The sequence below is a fragment of the Strongyloides ratti genome (genome assembly GCF_001040885.1).
Source record: "Strongyloides ratti genome assembly S_ratti_ED321, chromosome : 2".
Taxonomy (NCBI): Eukaryota; Metazoa; Nematoda; class Chromadorea; order Rhabditida; family Strongyloididae; genus Strongyloides; species Strongyloides ratti.
In genome coordinates, this window is record NC_037308.1 from 6,403,753 (window position 1) to 6,418,502 (window position 14,750).

Below are 14,750 nucleotides of genomic sequence, written 5' to 3' on the forward strand. Positions count from 1 at the left end.
ATATGTTTTTAGAATAGAATTTTTATACATTTTTGGAAAATTTTACTTCATCAAAGTACAAACTTTTATTTATAAGTACATAATAATATTGATGTTTTTCTTTTCTCTACCATATTCTTAATTTATTTGTTATTTTAATAAGAATCTTAGAATAAATACTTTTTTATAATTGATTCAAAAAAAATATTACTATGAATTATATTTTTTTTATTTTAATTAATGTTTTGAAAATTATTGAAATTAATTAATCTTTAATATTTAGTACATATTGCATTTGTGTAAACCGGTGTATGTTCAATTTTTATAATATCAATATAATTGTAATTATATTGTTTAAAAATATTATTTAAATATTCTTTTTAAGTATGTTATTTAGCTACCAATTTAAAATATCAATGTTTTTGTTTCTAGATAAGTAATATCACAAGTTACACAATTAATGTTCTATGATTTCTTATTTTAAATATTTATAAACATGATTAATTATTATTTGTTAGTTTATAAATGTTTCAATTTAAAAATATATTAAGTTATACTGAAAGAATTAACTAGAATATTTATAAATCTTGAAATTTTTTTAAAGAAAATATATTCATTTTATAAAAAAAATTAAGTTATTATTAAAAAATTAATATATAATTTTTAACCTATATTTTAATAAAACATGATACAAAGTACAACTCATTTTAATGACTACAAACTACAGAGATAAGAAGTTATCAAAAGAACACGTTGTGAAGGCCTAGATATTTGATTATTTAGTTGTGTAGTTTCAAAATAATTTATGATTAGTTATTTAAAATGTCACGGTATTTGTAATGTTCTTAGTATTTTTCGTATGAATCTATCCATTTAATCAATCAACTTGATCCACGTTTATGGATATCTTTCTAAACTAAAGTTTTTTTAATACCATTTAAAATTTTTTTTTAAAACTTTGACCATTTCTTACAACTATCAATTTTAATTGAATTAGTTTTTCCATACTTTGTTGTATCATTTTACCACACAAATCTCTTTGCTCACCTATTAGAATATCATCGATTCAAGTAAACAAACAGAAATTGTTTTTTGAAAAATGTTGTTTTGTTGTTTGTTACATTTATAATAAGGTTTATCATTCATTAAATAAATTTAGTTGCCATCAGCGTTTTTGGGATAATATTTATAGATTTTATTTAAGGTTGTATTCAAAATTAACCTATATTAAAGTCTTGACATCATTAATAATTATACTCATTTATTTATTATTTATTTTAGATGTTTTCAATTTTGTCAAAAACAAAACACACAAAAGTTTTTACTTTTAAAGCTGCCTTACGAACTACAAATGTTAACTTTAGTAAAAATGAAAAAAAAGTTCTTGAAACAAAATCATTTGTTTCTAATTTGTTTAGAGGAAGACTAAATTTGGAAACTACATTTCCTTATCCATTAAATCTTACTGCAGATCGTAAAGAAATGTTGTCAATGGTACTTGGCCCAACAGAAAATTTTCTTAAAAATGTAAATAATGCTGAGATAAATGATGCAAAAGGTGAAATTCCCAGAAAACAGTTAGATGAATTTGCTGAATTAGGAGCTTTTGGTGTTTTAGTACCAGAAGAATATGGTGGAGCTGGTATGAATAATACTCAAATGGGAAGATTAGCTGAATTAGTTGGTTCATATGATTTGGCACTAGGTGTTATTATGGGTGCTCATCAATCTATTGGTTACAAAGGTATTCTCCTTTACGGTACACCAGAGCAAAAAGAAAAATATTTACCTGATCTTGCCTCTGCAAAGAAATTTGCCTCATTTTGTTTAACAGAACCTAACAGTGGTTCTGATGCTAATTCTATTCGCTCTAAAGCTGTAAAATCAGAATGTGGAAAATACTATACACTTAACGGAAGTAAAATTTATATTACAAATGGAGGAATTGCAGATGTATTCACTGTTTTTGCACAAACTCCTATTAAACAAGAAGATGGAACATATAAAGATAAAGTATCAGCTTTCATAGTTGAGAGATCATTTGGTGGATTAACTAATAGTATTGAACCAAAGAAACTTGGACTTAAGTCTAACTCCACAGTTGAATTATACTTTGATAATGTTAAAATTCCAGCAGAAAATCTCTTAGGTAAAGAAGGAGAAGGATTTAAGGTTGCTATGAATATTCTTAACAATGGAAGATTTGGAATTCCTGCTGCTATGACTGGTGCCATGAAATATTGCATTGATAAATCTATCTACTGGATTACTAACAGAAAACAATTTGGACATAAACTCCAAGAATATGTAAATGTTCATGAAAAATTAGCTGGAATGTTGGTAAGACATTATGCAACGGAATCAATGTTATATATGTTAGCCTCTAATATGGACGCAGGTGTTACTGATTTCCAACTTGAAGCAGCTATTGCTAAAGTTTACTCTTCTGACAGTGCTTGGCAAACTTGCGATGATACAATTCAATTATATGGTGGTATGGGTTACATGGTTGAAACAGGTCTTGAAAGAGTTCTCAGAGATTTGAGAGTTTTTAGAATATTTGAAGGTGCCAATGATGTCATGAAGATTTTTGTTGCTTTAACTGGAATGAATTTTGCCGGTAAACATTATCAACAAACAGCTAAAGAAATAAAATCTGGTGGTATTGGTACATTATTTAGTGAAATGAAACGTATGGCAACTAAATCTACTGGTGAAAGTTTTAATGATCATGTTCATCCAAAACTTTTAAATGAAGCTAAAAGGGTTAATGATTGTGTTGCCACATTTGGCTTTGTTGTTCAAAAATTATTGATGCAATATAGAAAAGGAATTATCGAAAGACAATATGAACAGGTTCGTATTGCTGAAGCAGCAATAGATATTTATGCATCAGTATGTTCTCTTTCACGTTGTACTTATAGCTTAAATAATAATGCTCCAAATGTTGATCATGAAGTTAAAATTGTTCAACTTCTTATCAAACAATCAATTGATCGTGCTTTATCTAATTTGAAACTTGCAGAAGGTTCACAAGAAAAGGAGATTTCTCTTATGACCGAATTAACCAAAGAAGTATGTTCTAATGGAAAACTCCTTCAACATCATCCAACAGATTTATAAATAATAATGGATTAATAATTAATACAATTTATTTGTGATCTGTTTTAAAATAAGTGTCTTCTTTTTTATGTAAATTAAAAATTAATAAATTTTCTTTCACGTATTTCTGGTAATTTTTCATTTTAAAAGTTATATTTAAATTTCAAAAAAATTATTTTTATATGTTTCATAAAGTAAGAATAAATAACTATTTTTAACATACACAACTTATAAATAGAAAAATAACCCTTTTAGCATAAATTTCTATAAAAATGTTAATGCAAATGAACAAGTTTATGTCAAAGTTTGTTTTTTTTTGATTAAATTTAGAAATAATATAACATAATATTCAAATTTTAAAATTACAAAAAAAGAAAAAAAGCAATTACTTTTTATAACATTTTTCAATATGAAACTATTGACAAATAAATTTTGATAAAAAATAGAGAAGACTTTGAAGTATATTATATTAAAAATTTTAAAAAGTATTTTTCTTGAAAAATGTGAAAAAAAAACTTTAAAAAAAATTTTATATTTTATCTAAAGGAATAATTTATCTCAAGTATAAAATTACAAAAAAAAGTTTCCTTTATTTATTAATTTTTTTTGTCCAAAATATTTTAGCATTGATTGACAATAGAAAAAATGGAAGAAAACAATTTGACAATGGTGAAAAATGAAAGCCAACAAATCGGTGAACAAGTTTTTTTCAGAAAACTTTAATCTTACAAAAAAATGTTTTTGAATGCAGTAATCACAAAGAGAATTATATTCAACAAAACTCTGTCAACTGTACAGAATGAAAAATGTATGCTAAAAAATTATAACTTTAGAAAATAAAAAAAAGGCATTCGAAGAATTTGTTGTAGCATTTAATATGTATAGTTTATTTATTATTCTTTATTTAACTTTATTTAGAAGTATTATGCTAACCATGTTTTATATCTTAAGTATTTGCTTTTGTGACATAAAATTACTATACAGTAATTTATTTTTCTTTTAATGATAAAATAAAACTAAATTTGAATTTTTCATTTGTAACTTTTATTTATAAAAGATCTTTTTTTTTCTTAAATGTGATAAATGTATATAATATAAAGTTAATAACATGTCTATATTCAGATACTATTATTTTTTAATTTATTTATCAAGTTTCATTAATAATTTTATAAATAAAGTTATAGTAAAAAGTTTCATAAAAAAAAATCATGTCATAAAATTAAATTAAAGTTGTAAATCATAATCTTTAAAAATATTGTCAATAAAAAATGACGACATTCAAGAATAACAAATGGTTTTATACATTAACATTACGTAAAACAATCTTTTTTTTTAAAACAAAATACTGTATAATTTGTATATTTTTTTTATCTAAAATATTCTTTTTGTTTTACATAAATTTAAAAAAAAAACATATATATATATAAATGTTCATGACATAAATGGGTATTTAAAAATAAGAATAAATAATGAAATAAATAAATTATATCAAATCATTGCAAAAAATATTATATTTATAGATAATGTAAATTTTTAATTTTTACAAAGTTTATATACTTAATAACTATGATAAAAAGATAAAAGTTTTTTTTAACTTTCTAAAAAAAGCTTTTATGTATTTCTCAAATTGCCATTGCATGATATTTATAAAAAAAAAATTGTTAAAATAATATTTAACATTCTTATATCAGAATTTTTTAGTCATACATTCAAAATATATTAACTAATATTTCATACATTATTTAATTTTATAAAAATAAACGTCAAAAAGATTATCAATTGTTTTATTAGGGAGAATAATTAAATATTTATTAAATATTGTAGTTATGATAATTTATTAAGATAAAAGTATTATTTTAATTTAAAATTAATTTGTTATTTAAGCTACATTATAAATAAAAGCAATATATAAGTAAAATATTCCTCTTGATTATTTTTTTTTTCCAAGAAGCTTTATAGTTATATATTAAATAAATAGTTTGCTAATATAAATTTAATTTATTTATAATAATATTAAAAATTAATTTTACTTGTTGACGTAATATTTCAATAATTTTTAAATATAATTTTCATATATATATATCATTGTCTACTTTTTAGAAAGTAATGTACTGATAATTTGTATGGTAATATTTTTTTTTACTACTATATAATTAATTTATTAATTATAATAAATAAATAATTAAATAAGTATGATAAATTTTTAAAAATTATTTAATTATACATATGTTATTTATCAGTTTTTATATTGACATTTATAAATTATAAATTTATAATAAAGTTTTTACTAATTTTATACTTTAGTATAATTATGTTATAATTTTTTATTCAAACTTTTTTATCTTAATTTAAAAATATAAGTTAACTTTAATTAATGATATAATTAACTATTGACTTTAAATCAAAAACATTTTTAAAAATTTTTTAATAATATGTATAATTTCTTTTTAATGTTCAAACATTTTTCAAATTATAAATTTGCCTTAAACAATCAAATATAGATAAACTTTTTTTTTTTACTTAATTTTATATATTATTTAATTTATGATAGTGATATTTTAAATAATATAAAATACTGTTTTTATTTTTAAAATTATAATTAATCACGCCTTACTTTTATACTTTTTCGTAGATAAATAAAGATGAATTAGAAAGAATTTATTATTTTTTAAATGCCTTTAGATGGTTGAGATTTTTAAATTAATAAAATATTTTAATCTTTTTTATGTTTATTCTAATACATATCAATATTATTTCTTTTTAAATATATTTTTAATCTATTTATTTTAGTTATATAAAAATGTTTGATGTTTTTTGTGAAGGAAACTTTGACAGAGATATTTTAAAATATACAAATAGTGAATTAATGTGGATTCGAAGACAAATGTATAGAGCACTATATCTTGATGAAGAAAATCATATATTTTTAACAAAACAAGAAGTTTTTTTAGGTAAAATTATAATGAAAGAGTATAAAGAAAAGAAGAGGCAACAAGAAAATTTGGATGATGAATTAAATTTTAAAGATAAAATTCAAAAATCTGTTTCAACATTATCATTATTTTCTGGTACCTCAGAAACATCTATTATATCTTCAATATCATTATTGGTATATTCATCTGTTGTATGCCATTTCTGTTCCAAACCACTAGGAAAACTTATTAATCGTGGAAAAAATTGTAAAAAATGCAAAATAATACTTTGTAAAAATTGTATATATGATTTTGAATGGTGTAATGGAAAATGTTATTATTGTATTGAATGTTTTGCAGAAATGTATGTAGTAAATCTAATGATTTATTTGATAATAAAAATGGTATTATAGGTATCTTAATAATATTAAATATGGTATACAACCTAAACTTCAAAATAAAAATATGTTAATGGGTGGAACAGAACTTAGAAAAAAAATAATTATTAAAATTGATAGTGAATTAGAAAAAAGATTTATAAAAAGATCTGAAGAAATATCAAATTTTTGTAATGCAATGGAAAGGCAAATAAAAATTGAGGAGAAATGTAATAAAATACGTAATGGTCCAATTGAATCTAGTAATTTACTTTCTGTACCCATAATAATGCCTTCAATGATAGGTAGAAATTTACAATATAATGAAAGTAAGGCAAGAAAACAAAAAAATGGTAATGAAGAATCAGTTCGAAAATCTTCATATCAAGGAAATTTTGATAATATTTATGATGTTGGGCAAAATTTTTTATCTGACAAAATACAAAGCAATGCAAACAATGTTAATAAGTAATACTTAAACAAACTTTTCTAACAACGACCATAAGTTTATTTGAAAGAAAAAACAAATAATATTTTAATATTACTCATTTATAAAAATATTTATCTCCATTTAAATATTAAACTAAAGAAAAAGTTTTATATTTATACAATCGGCACAAAATATTTACAATTTTTATTCTTTATTACAATATATATAATATTCACATTTAATGTAATTCATATGTAATTTTAATAAACTAATAATTATATCTTTCTTTATTTTTATTAATAGGAAAATTTATGTAAGTTTGTAGAAAAAAAAATATGAAAAATTTGGCATTAATGAGTATCTTAAATTTTTAAAAAATACATTTAAATTATATTATGATGTAATAAAAAGTATTTGATTTTAATAAATATAAAATAAATAATTTAATTTGTTTCACATTTGGTTATATTTTGCTTAACAAAACTTTAGTTTAATGATATATTTTTAATTAATGCTTCAAAAGTTGAATTTTTTGGACCTCTTTTAAGATCAATAATTGATGAGGTTGATGATGTTGAAGATGGTAAAGAAGAAGACTCATCCATACTTGATGAAACATTACTTTCTATTTGATTTGCTTCTTCAGATGGTTGAGTTTTTTCTAATAAAATTTCATTATCCATTAACCCTGAATTTTGTCCTATCTTATCACTATTTTTACTTTTTTTAGCTGTTGGATAGATACTCATATCATTTTTAGGAGATGTTTTTTTGTTTTCATTTAATAAATTACTGTTAGTAGGTTGTACAAGAGACTTATTTTTATTTGAATTATTTAATTCACAATCATTAGTAGTTTCTTTTTCTTTATTGGAAGCCTTCTTCAGTATTATTGAATTTTTAGAAGTATCACCAAATGTTGTTTCTCCCAATTCACTGGAAGGAGTTTCATTTTGTTGTTTTGAATTATTTGAACCTTTATTATCTTTACCCTTTAAATTATTTGAATTTTGATTTTCTTCTAAATTTTGATCCATATGTTTGAAAAAATCATCAAATGGATCAGGTAATTGTTCTGGTGTCATTTTATTACTTTTTTTATTACCTTTTGAAGATAATTTTTTTTTAATAACAGCATCTTTTAAAGGATTACTTGAAGTTTTAGTTGGTAAGATTGAAGCTATTTGTGGAAAAGTTTCTGTTTTAGATGTTTCTGCAGCACTACAAATAGAAGAAGTATTTAAAGTTTTCCCTTGGCTTTCAGTATTTAAATTTGTAGATTCAAAGTTTCTAACTTCAGGGGTTAATTTTGGAGTTATATGAGCTGTTGCAGAGTCAGTTCCAGCAAGTTTATGAACAATTTCCTTTATCTTTGTTGTTAAATGTTCATTATTTTTATTTTTTCCATCAACTTGTGTACTATCATTCTCTGATAAATTACTTTGACTACACTGAATATCCTTATTTTTGTTTTCATCTAATTTGGAACAAATTTTTTTATAAAAATAAATACTAGCAAATAAAATTAACAATAGTAAAATTATATTGAATTTGTAAGTAGAGATTAAAATACCAAAATATTTTTGAAAAACTGCCTGTGTTCTTGATTCTTTTTCAAAAACTGAACCAACAACATCTTTTATATCATCTTCAATTGCTGTTACAGTTTCATCAATTATTTGTTCACTTTTTTCAATAGCTGAATGAACTTTTTTTAATATATTATTACTATTATTTTCATCACAACATTTTAACCAAAATTGGTATGATTTTATAAAAGACTTTACATAAAATGTAAAAACTTGGTCAATGATACCAGTTTCTTGATAAGGCATTAAATATGTATATTAATAATTGATTACAATATATATTCATTTATATTAATAATTTATAGATAATATAAAATTCAAAATTTTTATAATTTTGAATAAAAATTAATTAAAATATAATTATACACGTTTTATTTTATCAAAATATTTTTATCTTTCACATTTAAATAAATATATATAAATATATTTATATTCCAAAAATATACAATATATTTTTTATTATAAAATATAAACAAAAAACATCAATTATACCTAAAGATATAGACAAACTTTGTAGCACTTTAACGTTAAAGATCAAAATTTGTCTTTTTCAAATAAATTATGAACATTCAAGATGAAAAATTAAAATACATTTATGCAACAACTATTTTTACGACATTTGTTGCTGGAATATTTTTTTATAATTATTATTCTTTAACAAAAAAAAAGAAAGAAGATGAAATTAATAAAGAAAAAAATAATTTTAAAAATCTTATTGAAGGAAAAGATGATATTTTAACACTAAATAAAAATATTGATAATGTTTTTCAGAATGTGACAGATTTTAAAATTACACCAAATTCTGAAAATGTAAGTATATTAAATACAGCAATAGAGGATGAAGATCCACCAACAGATTTAGATGGAGTGTCATCTTTCCGTGAAGATCTTCAAATATTTGAAAAAAATAAAAGAAAAAGTCAAAGTAAAGAAAAACCTAAAAGTAAAAAAAATGCACCATCAAAAGGAATATATGGAAATACTGCAATTAAGAAGGATGATCCAATAAGAAAATTATTAATAGAAAATGTTAACAACTAAACAATATAAAGTAATAAAAATATGACTTTGATATTTTAATTATTTTGCTCATTAAAATACATATTTTAAAAGTTTTTATATCTACATAAAATATATTTATAAATTAATTTTATACATATTTATCAAAAAAGTTGTATTTTTATCCAATAACATAATAAATAAATTTACTAAATATAGTTTAAATACTTTTTTAAAATTATAGAAAAAAATTATAACAACTAAACATACTTTATTCGTAAACTTTTTTATTAAAGAAATTCAATTGTCAATATACAAAATTGAATCATTTTAAAATTAATTAACTTCTTAACATTTTACTTTATTCATAAAGAATAATTCATTGAAAGTCTATTTCTATGTTATTAAATAATTTACATTTAACACAAAATTAATTTGAATTTAAATATTGATAAAATAATCATTAAAATAAAAATTAAAAAAAGTTATAATTAATAAAAATATTTCATTAAAGAGAAATGTATGATACATCAGTTCATATAAAAAAAAAAGAAATTTTTTTACTATAACAATAAGCAAAGAAAGATAAATAATTAAAAAAAAACAACTTTTTTTAGAATTTGAATATGAAACTATAGTCATTCGATAGCCCTTGAAACGGGATGAATTTTGAATATAATCAACAATATACTAAAATTAAAACTTTAGAAGTTATAAGGATTCAAAGTTGAGAGGCGAAATTGGGGAATATTTTTTTGTAAATCTTGACTTCTATGATAATATAGTGAATTTTAAAAATAAATACTTTTTTCTAGATTATTTTTTTACGAGAAATTCATTAAGCCTATTCATATTTTCATAGGACTTCTAAAAATAGAGATATGATAAGAAATATGTTTAAAAAAAAGTTTCAAGAATCTAGTGATAACTCAAGTTAACGACGTCGCAGAACCATGAAACTTCTTGCGCTAGGCTTCTCTCATAATTTAAAGCATACCCTACGTTGAAAAGATTTTCAAATTTTAAACGGTTTTTGAAATAATATACTTGGTATTTTTTCGCGCGTAATCCATTGTCATCATTTTTTTATATCTCAATAGTGGTTTAAGATATAAAAATATTTTGAAGGTAGACCCCATTTGAAAACTCATTAGAAGACAATTGCAGAAATCTGCTTGTATTTATCTTTATTTTGAAGTGAGATATGAACAAAGGCGAAAATTTTTCTAAAATATTCATTGTTCATGACTTTTCAGTATCTCCGGAAATACTTATCCTATGAAGATGAGACTAGTTTCATTCGATTTCTATTCAAAAGTAGGTCCAGAATATTCATTTTCATAGCTATAGCATTATTATTTTCAGAGATATTAAAATTGGCTGAAAATTTTCTAGATTTCCGACTTTACCTCTAAAAATGTGAACAAAGAAAAACAACTTTTTTTGGAAATTGAATATATCACTATAGCCATTCGATAGCCCTTGAAGTGGGATGAATTTTGAATATAATCAACAATATTCAAAAATTGAAACTTCAGGAGTTATAAGGATTCAAAGATGAGGGGCGAAATTGGGGAATATTTTTTTGTTAATCTTGACTTCTATGATAATATTGTGAATTTTAAATATAAATACTTTTTTCTAGATCACTTTTTTACGAGAAATTCATTAAACCTATTCATATCTTCATAGGACCTTCAAAAATGAAGATATGATAAGAAATGTGTTAAAAAAAAGGTTTTAAGAATCTTGTGATAATTCAAGTCAATGAAGTCACAGAGCCGTGGAACTTGATGCGCTGAGCCTCTTTTTTAATTTAAGATGTACCCTACGTTGAAAAGTTTTTAAAATATTCAACCGTTCTTGAAATATTATGCTTGGTACTTTTTCGCGCGTAATCCATTGTCACCATTTTTTTATATCTCGAAAGTACTTAAAGATATAAAAAAATTTTGAAGGTAGACCCCACTTGAAAACACGAGTAAAGTAAATTGCAGAAATCTGATTTTATTTATCATGATTTTGAAGCAAGATATGACCAAGGGCGGAAATTTTTCTAAAATATTCATTGTTCCCGACTTTTCAGTATCTCAGCAAATAATGACCCTATGAAGATGGGACTAATTTCATTCGATTTCTTATCAAAAGTTATTCTAGATTAATAATTTTCATAGATCTAACATTATTATTTTCAAAAATAAAAAAATTGGCTGAAAATTTTCTAGATTTCTGATTTTACCTCTAAAAATGTGGTAAAAAAAACATTTTTTTTTGAAATCTGAATATAACACTATAGTCATTTGATAGCCTTTGAAACGTGATAAATTTTGAATATAATTAAGAATGGCTTAATTTTATAGTCACGTTTGTATTAGAAATTTTTTAAAAAAATACAATAATGATTTAATATAAATTTTTAAAACTTTTGAAATACTTTTTTATTGTAGTTTTTATTAATTTAGCACGTCAATTACTCAAAACGAGATTTCTTTATTAAATTTAGCATATATTTTAGAAATCGTTAACAAAGCTTCCTACAAATCCCAATCAAGATTAAAATATTATAAAGTATTTGAAATATTTAATTGAATCAAACAATAGGTATTTATTTTATAACTCCAAATTTTTAAAACAAATAATTAAATATTATAAAGATTGAAGATTACATTTGAAAAATAATCTTTTAATAAAATCAATGTATAAATTGCTTTAAAAAATTTATTATTATATGCATTATTGTTTTCTTTTAATAAAAATAATCAGAGATTAGTGTTTATCTTGTCAAATTAACTGTTTATTTATATAAAATTTTCAATATTTTTACAACTGTAATTAATTGGATAATAAAATTATTTAATTTAAAAAATTTTAATATAAATATTATATTTAAAAATAGATTGTCATATATAAGTTGTATTTTTTTTGTTGATAAAATTTATTAATCTTTTATTTTATTCATGATTATATCATTATATTTTTTTGTTTTATTTTTCAAGACAACTCTCGTATTTTTATTTATAATAAAATATATTAAGTATGCGCTGAGCATTCTTAATAATACTAATGATGAAATAAATAAATATAAGACTCCATTTAATAATTCAATAGAATATAATTGTGGTCAAAATGAAAAAAAAAATAAAGAGAGTGAGGAAAAAAAGAGTGAAGATGAAGAGTATGACGAATGTATAGGAGGATCACCTACTTGTAGTGTTTCTGAATTCTCAAATACAAGTAAAACTAACAGTTCATTTTCAAAAAGTTATTCTAATTATTGTTTAAAAAGTAATAGAATACCTAAGTATGTTACTGAATTTTGGAAGTATGACAAACCCTCTACACTCACATCGATAATTGACAATAGACCACCATTCAAAAAATATGTAACATCAATAGAAAAAGATTCTACTATTGACCATACCATTGATTTAAAAAATATAGAAAAACAAATACAAAATCAAACTGAAAAATGTTCTTGTTCACCTAAATTTAAAGTTCACAGAATTTCAGACAACAACAATCTAATACTTTACGAATTTGGGAGTTTTAATTCAATTAAACGTCATGTTAAAATATACAATTCAAATGTCACAATTCGCGTAGGTGGTGGTTGGAAGTCTTTAGAAGAGTTTTTTTGTAAAATAGATCCATGTCGTCTAAAAAAAACTCATTATAATAAACTAAATAATACATCAACACTTTTAAAACAAAAATCATTAGATTCTAACTTTAATGGGACAATTTTAACAACATACACTTCATTAAAAAATTTAAAAACTATGAAAGAAGATAATTATGATCAACAAAAATTAAAATGTAGTCCAAAATAAATATTTTAAATAATTATATGAATCCATACTTAAAAAAATTAATTTTGTATATTTAATTGAACCTCTAATAAATACAGTATATAAATGTTTCATAAAAATTTCTTTTTTTTTTCAAATCTTACAAAGAAGTAATAGATGAAATAAAACATTTTTCCAAGAAGGTAGTTTTTATTTAAATCTTCTACTATGTTAACTAGAATTATAAAGTTGAAACCATTATTAAAAAATTCTAATTATTGTTTAGCTTCTTTTTGTAGCAAGAAAGATGATATAAAAGTAGATGTTGATATTGAAAAATTAAAAAAAGAACTTGAAAATTTAAAAAGTAATGACGAATCAAAATCTGATTTTATGAATTTTACACAACAGCAACAAGTAAGTAAATAAGATTTAAAATATTTTTTTCATTTAAATTTTTATTATTATATAGAAAAAAGCACATGAAAGAAGTCATATTTTTAATTGGAAATCAACAATGTTTACCTTGGGTACGGGTTTTGTTTTCCTTTCAGTTCTTTTATACCTGAGACAAAAAAGATTGAATGAAGAGGAGAAACAAAGGCAAATTATGGCTGGAAAAGCACGTATTGGTGGTGAATGGGAACTTATTAATACAGAAGGAAAATTAGAAGGATCTAAAGACTTATTAGGAAATTGGGTTTTAACTTATTTTGGTTTTACACATTGTCCTGATATATGTCCAGATGAAATTGAAAAAATGGTTTCTGTGGTTGATCATTTAAATAAACATAATCCTGAAATATCCATAATACCAGTATTTATATCAGTAGATCCTGATAGAGACACACCAGAACGTGTAAAAGCATATTGTAGTGAGTTTTCACCTAAAATTCGTGGTTACACTGGTTCAACTGAACAAATTAAAAAAGTAACAAAGACATTTAGGATTTATCATAGTCAAGGACCAAAGACAGCAGAAGATGATTACATAGTTGATCATACAGTTATCATGTATTTAATTGATCCTAGTGGAGAATTCCATGATTATTATGGACAAAATAAGAGTGATACTGAAATTGCTGATATTATAAAGCTTAAAGTTTTGAAATATGAACTTTCTAAGAAGAATAAAGGCAATTGGTTGTAATTGTTTTATTAGATAATATAAGATACTTTATTATTGTTAGCGAATTAATTATTATTTACTGTCATTTTTTGTTGATCATAAATTAGTAGATTTTTTTCTGTTTAAAATTTATTGTACTACTGAAATGGTTTTTAATACTTGGTTGTTTTATCTTGATATAAAAACTGAAACTATATTATTAGATTCATTTTTGATAGTAAAATTAGCTAATTTTGGTTTGTGGTACCATGTTTTTATATACAAACATTGGTCAAGAATTTTTAGAAAAATAATTCACATTTTATCAAAAGTAATGCTAGATAAGTATGATACTGAATGTGATATGTAGAATCGAGAAATCGCTTTTCACATAAATATTATTTAGTCATACTTCATTAAAAAGACAAAATAGACAAAAACTATTTAAATTAGTATTAAAGCATAA

General features: G+C 22.0%; 5 protein-coding genes across 5 annotated transcripts; 4 read left to right on the plus strand and 1 right to left on the minus strand.

Annotated features, from left to right (window-relative positions):
- Positions 1–818: 818 nt before the first annotated feature.
- SRAE_2000204000 (Acyl-CoA oxidase/dehydrogenase, central domain and Acyl-CoA dehydrogenase/oxidase C-terminal domain and Acyl-CoA dehydrogenase/oxidase, N-terminal and middle domain and Acyl-CoA dehydrogenase/oxidase, N-terminal domain-containing protein) lies at positions 819–3,102 on the plus strand (the record flags this gene model as incomplete). The annotated part of the gene is made up of 3 exons (XM_024653062.1): positions 819–836; positions 1,172–1,183; positions 1,261–3,102. The coding sequence occupies 3 exons, from the start codon at positions 819–821 to the stop codon at positions 3,100–3,102; spliced, it is 1,872 nt and encodes a 623-aa protein (XP_024506576.1).
- A 2,779-nt stretch (positions 3,103–5,881) lies between these two features.
- Positions 5,882–6,842, plus strand: SRAE_2000204100 (Zinc finger, FYVE/PHD-type domain and Zinc finger, RING/FYVE/PHD-type domain-containing protein; the record flags this gene model as incomplete). Its single annotated transcript, XM_024653064.1, has 2 exons — positions 5,882–6,357; positions 6,407–6,842. 2 exons carry the CDS (start codon positions 5,882–5,884, stop codon positions 6,840–6,842), a joined length of 912 nt encoding a protein of 303 aa, XP_024506577.1.
- Positions 6,843–7,285: 443 nt separating this feature from the next.
- SRAE_2000204200 (Hypothetical protein) lies at positions 7,286–8,635 on the minus strand (the record flags this gene model as incomplete). Its single annotated transcript, XM_024653065.1, has 1 exon — positions 7,286–8,635. The coding sequence occupies one exon, from the start codon at positions 8,633–8,635 to the stop codon at positions 7,286–7,288; it is 1,350 nt and encodes a 449-aa protein (XP_024506578.1).
- A 3,710-nt stretch (positions 8,636–12,345) lies between these two features.
- On the plus strand, positions 12,346–13,218 carry SRAE_2000204300 (Short stop; the record flags this gene model as incomplete). Its single annotated transcript, XM_024653066.1, has 1 exon — positions 12,346–13,218. One exon carries the CDS (start codon positions 12,346–12,348, stop codon positions 13,216–13,218), a length of 873 nt encoding a protein of 290 aa, XP_024506579.1.
- A 186-nt stretch (positions 13,219–13,404) lies between these two features.
- Positions 13,405–14,326, plus strand: SRAE_2000204400 (Protein SCO1 homolog, mitochondrial; the record flags this gene model as incomplete). Its single annotated transcript, XM_024653067.1, has 2 exons — positions 13,405–13,593; positions 13,649–14,326. 2 exons carry the CDS (start codon positions 13,405–13,407, stop codon positions 14,324–14,326), a joined length of 867 nt encoding a protein of 288 aa, XP_024506580.1.
- Between the last annotated feature and the right edge of the window lie 424 nt (positions 14,327–14,750).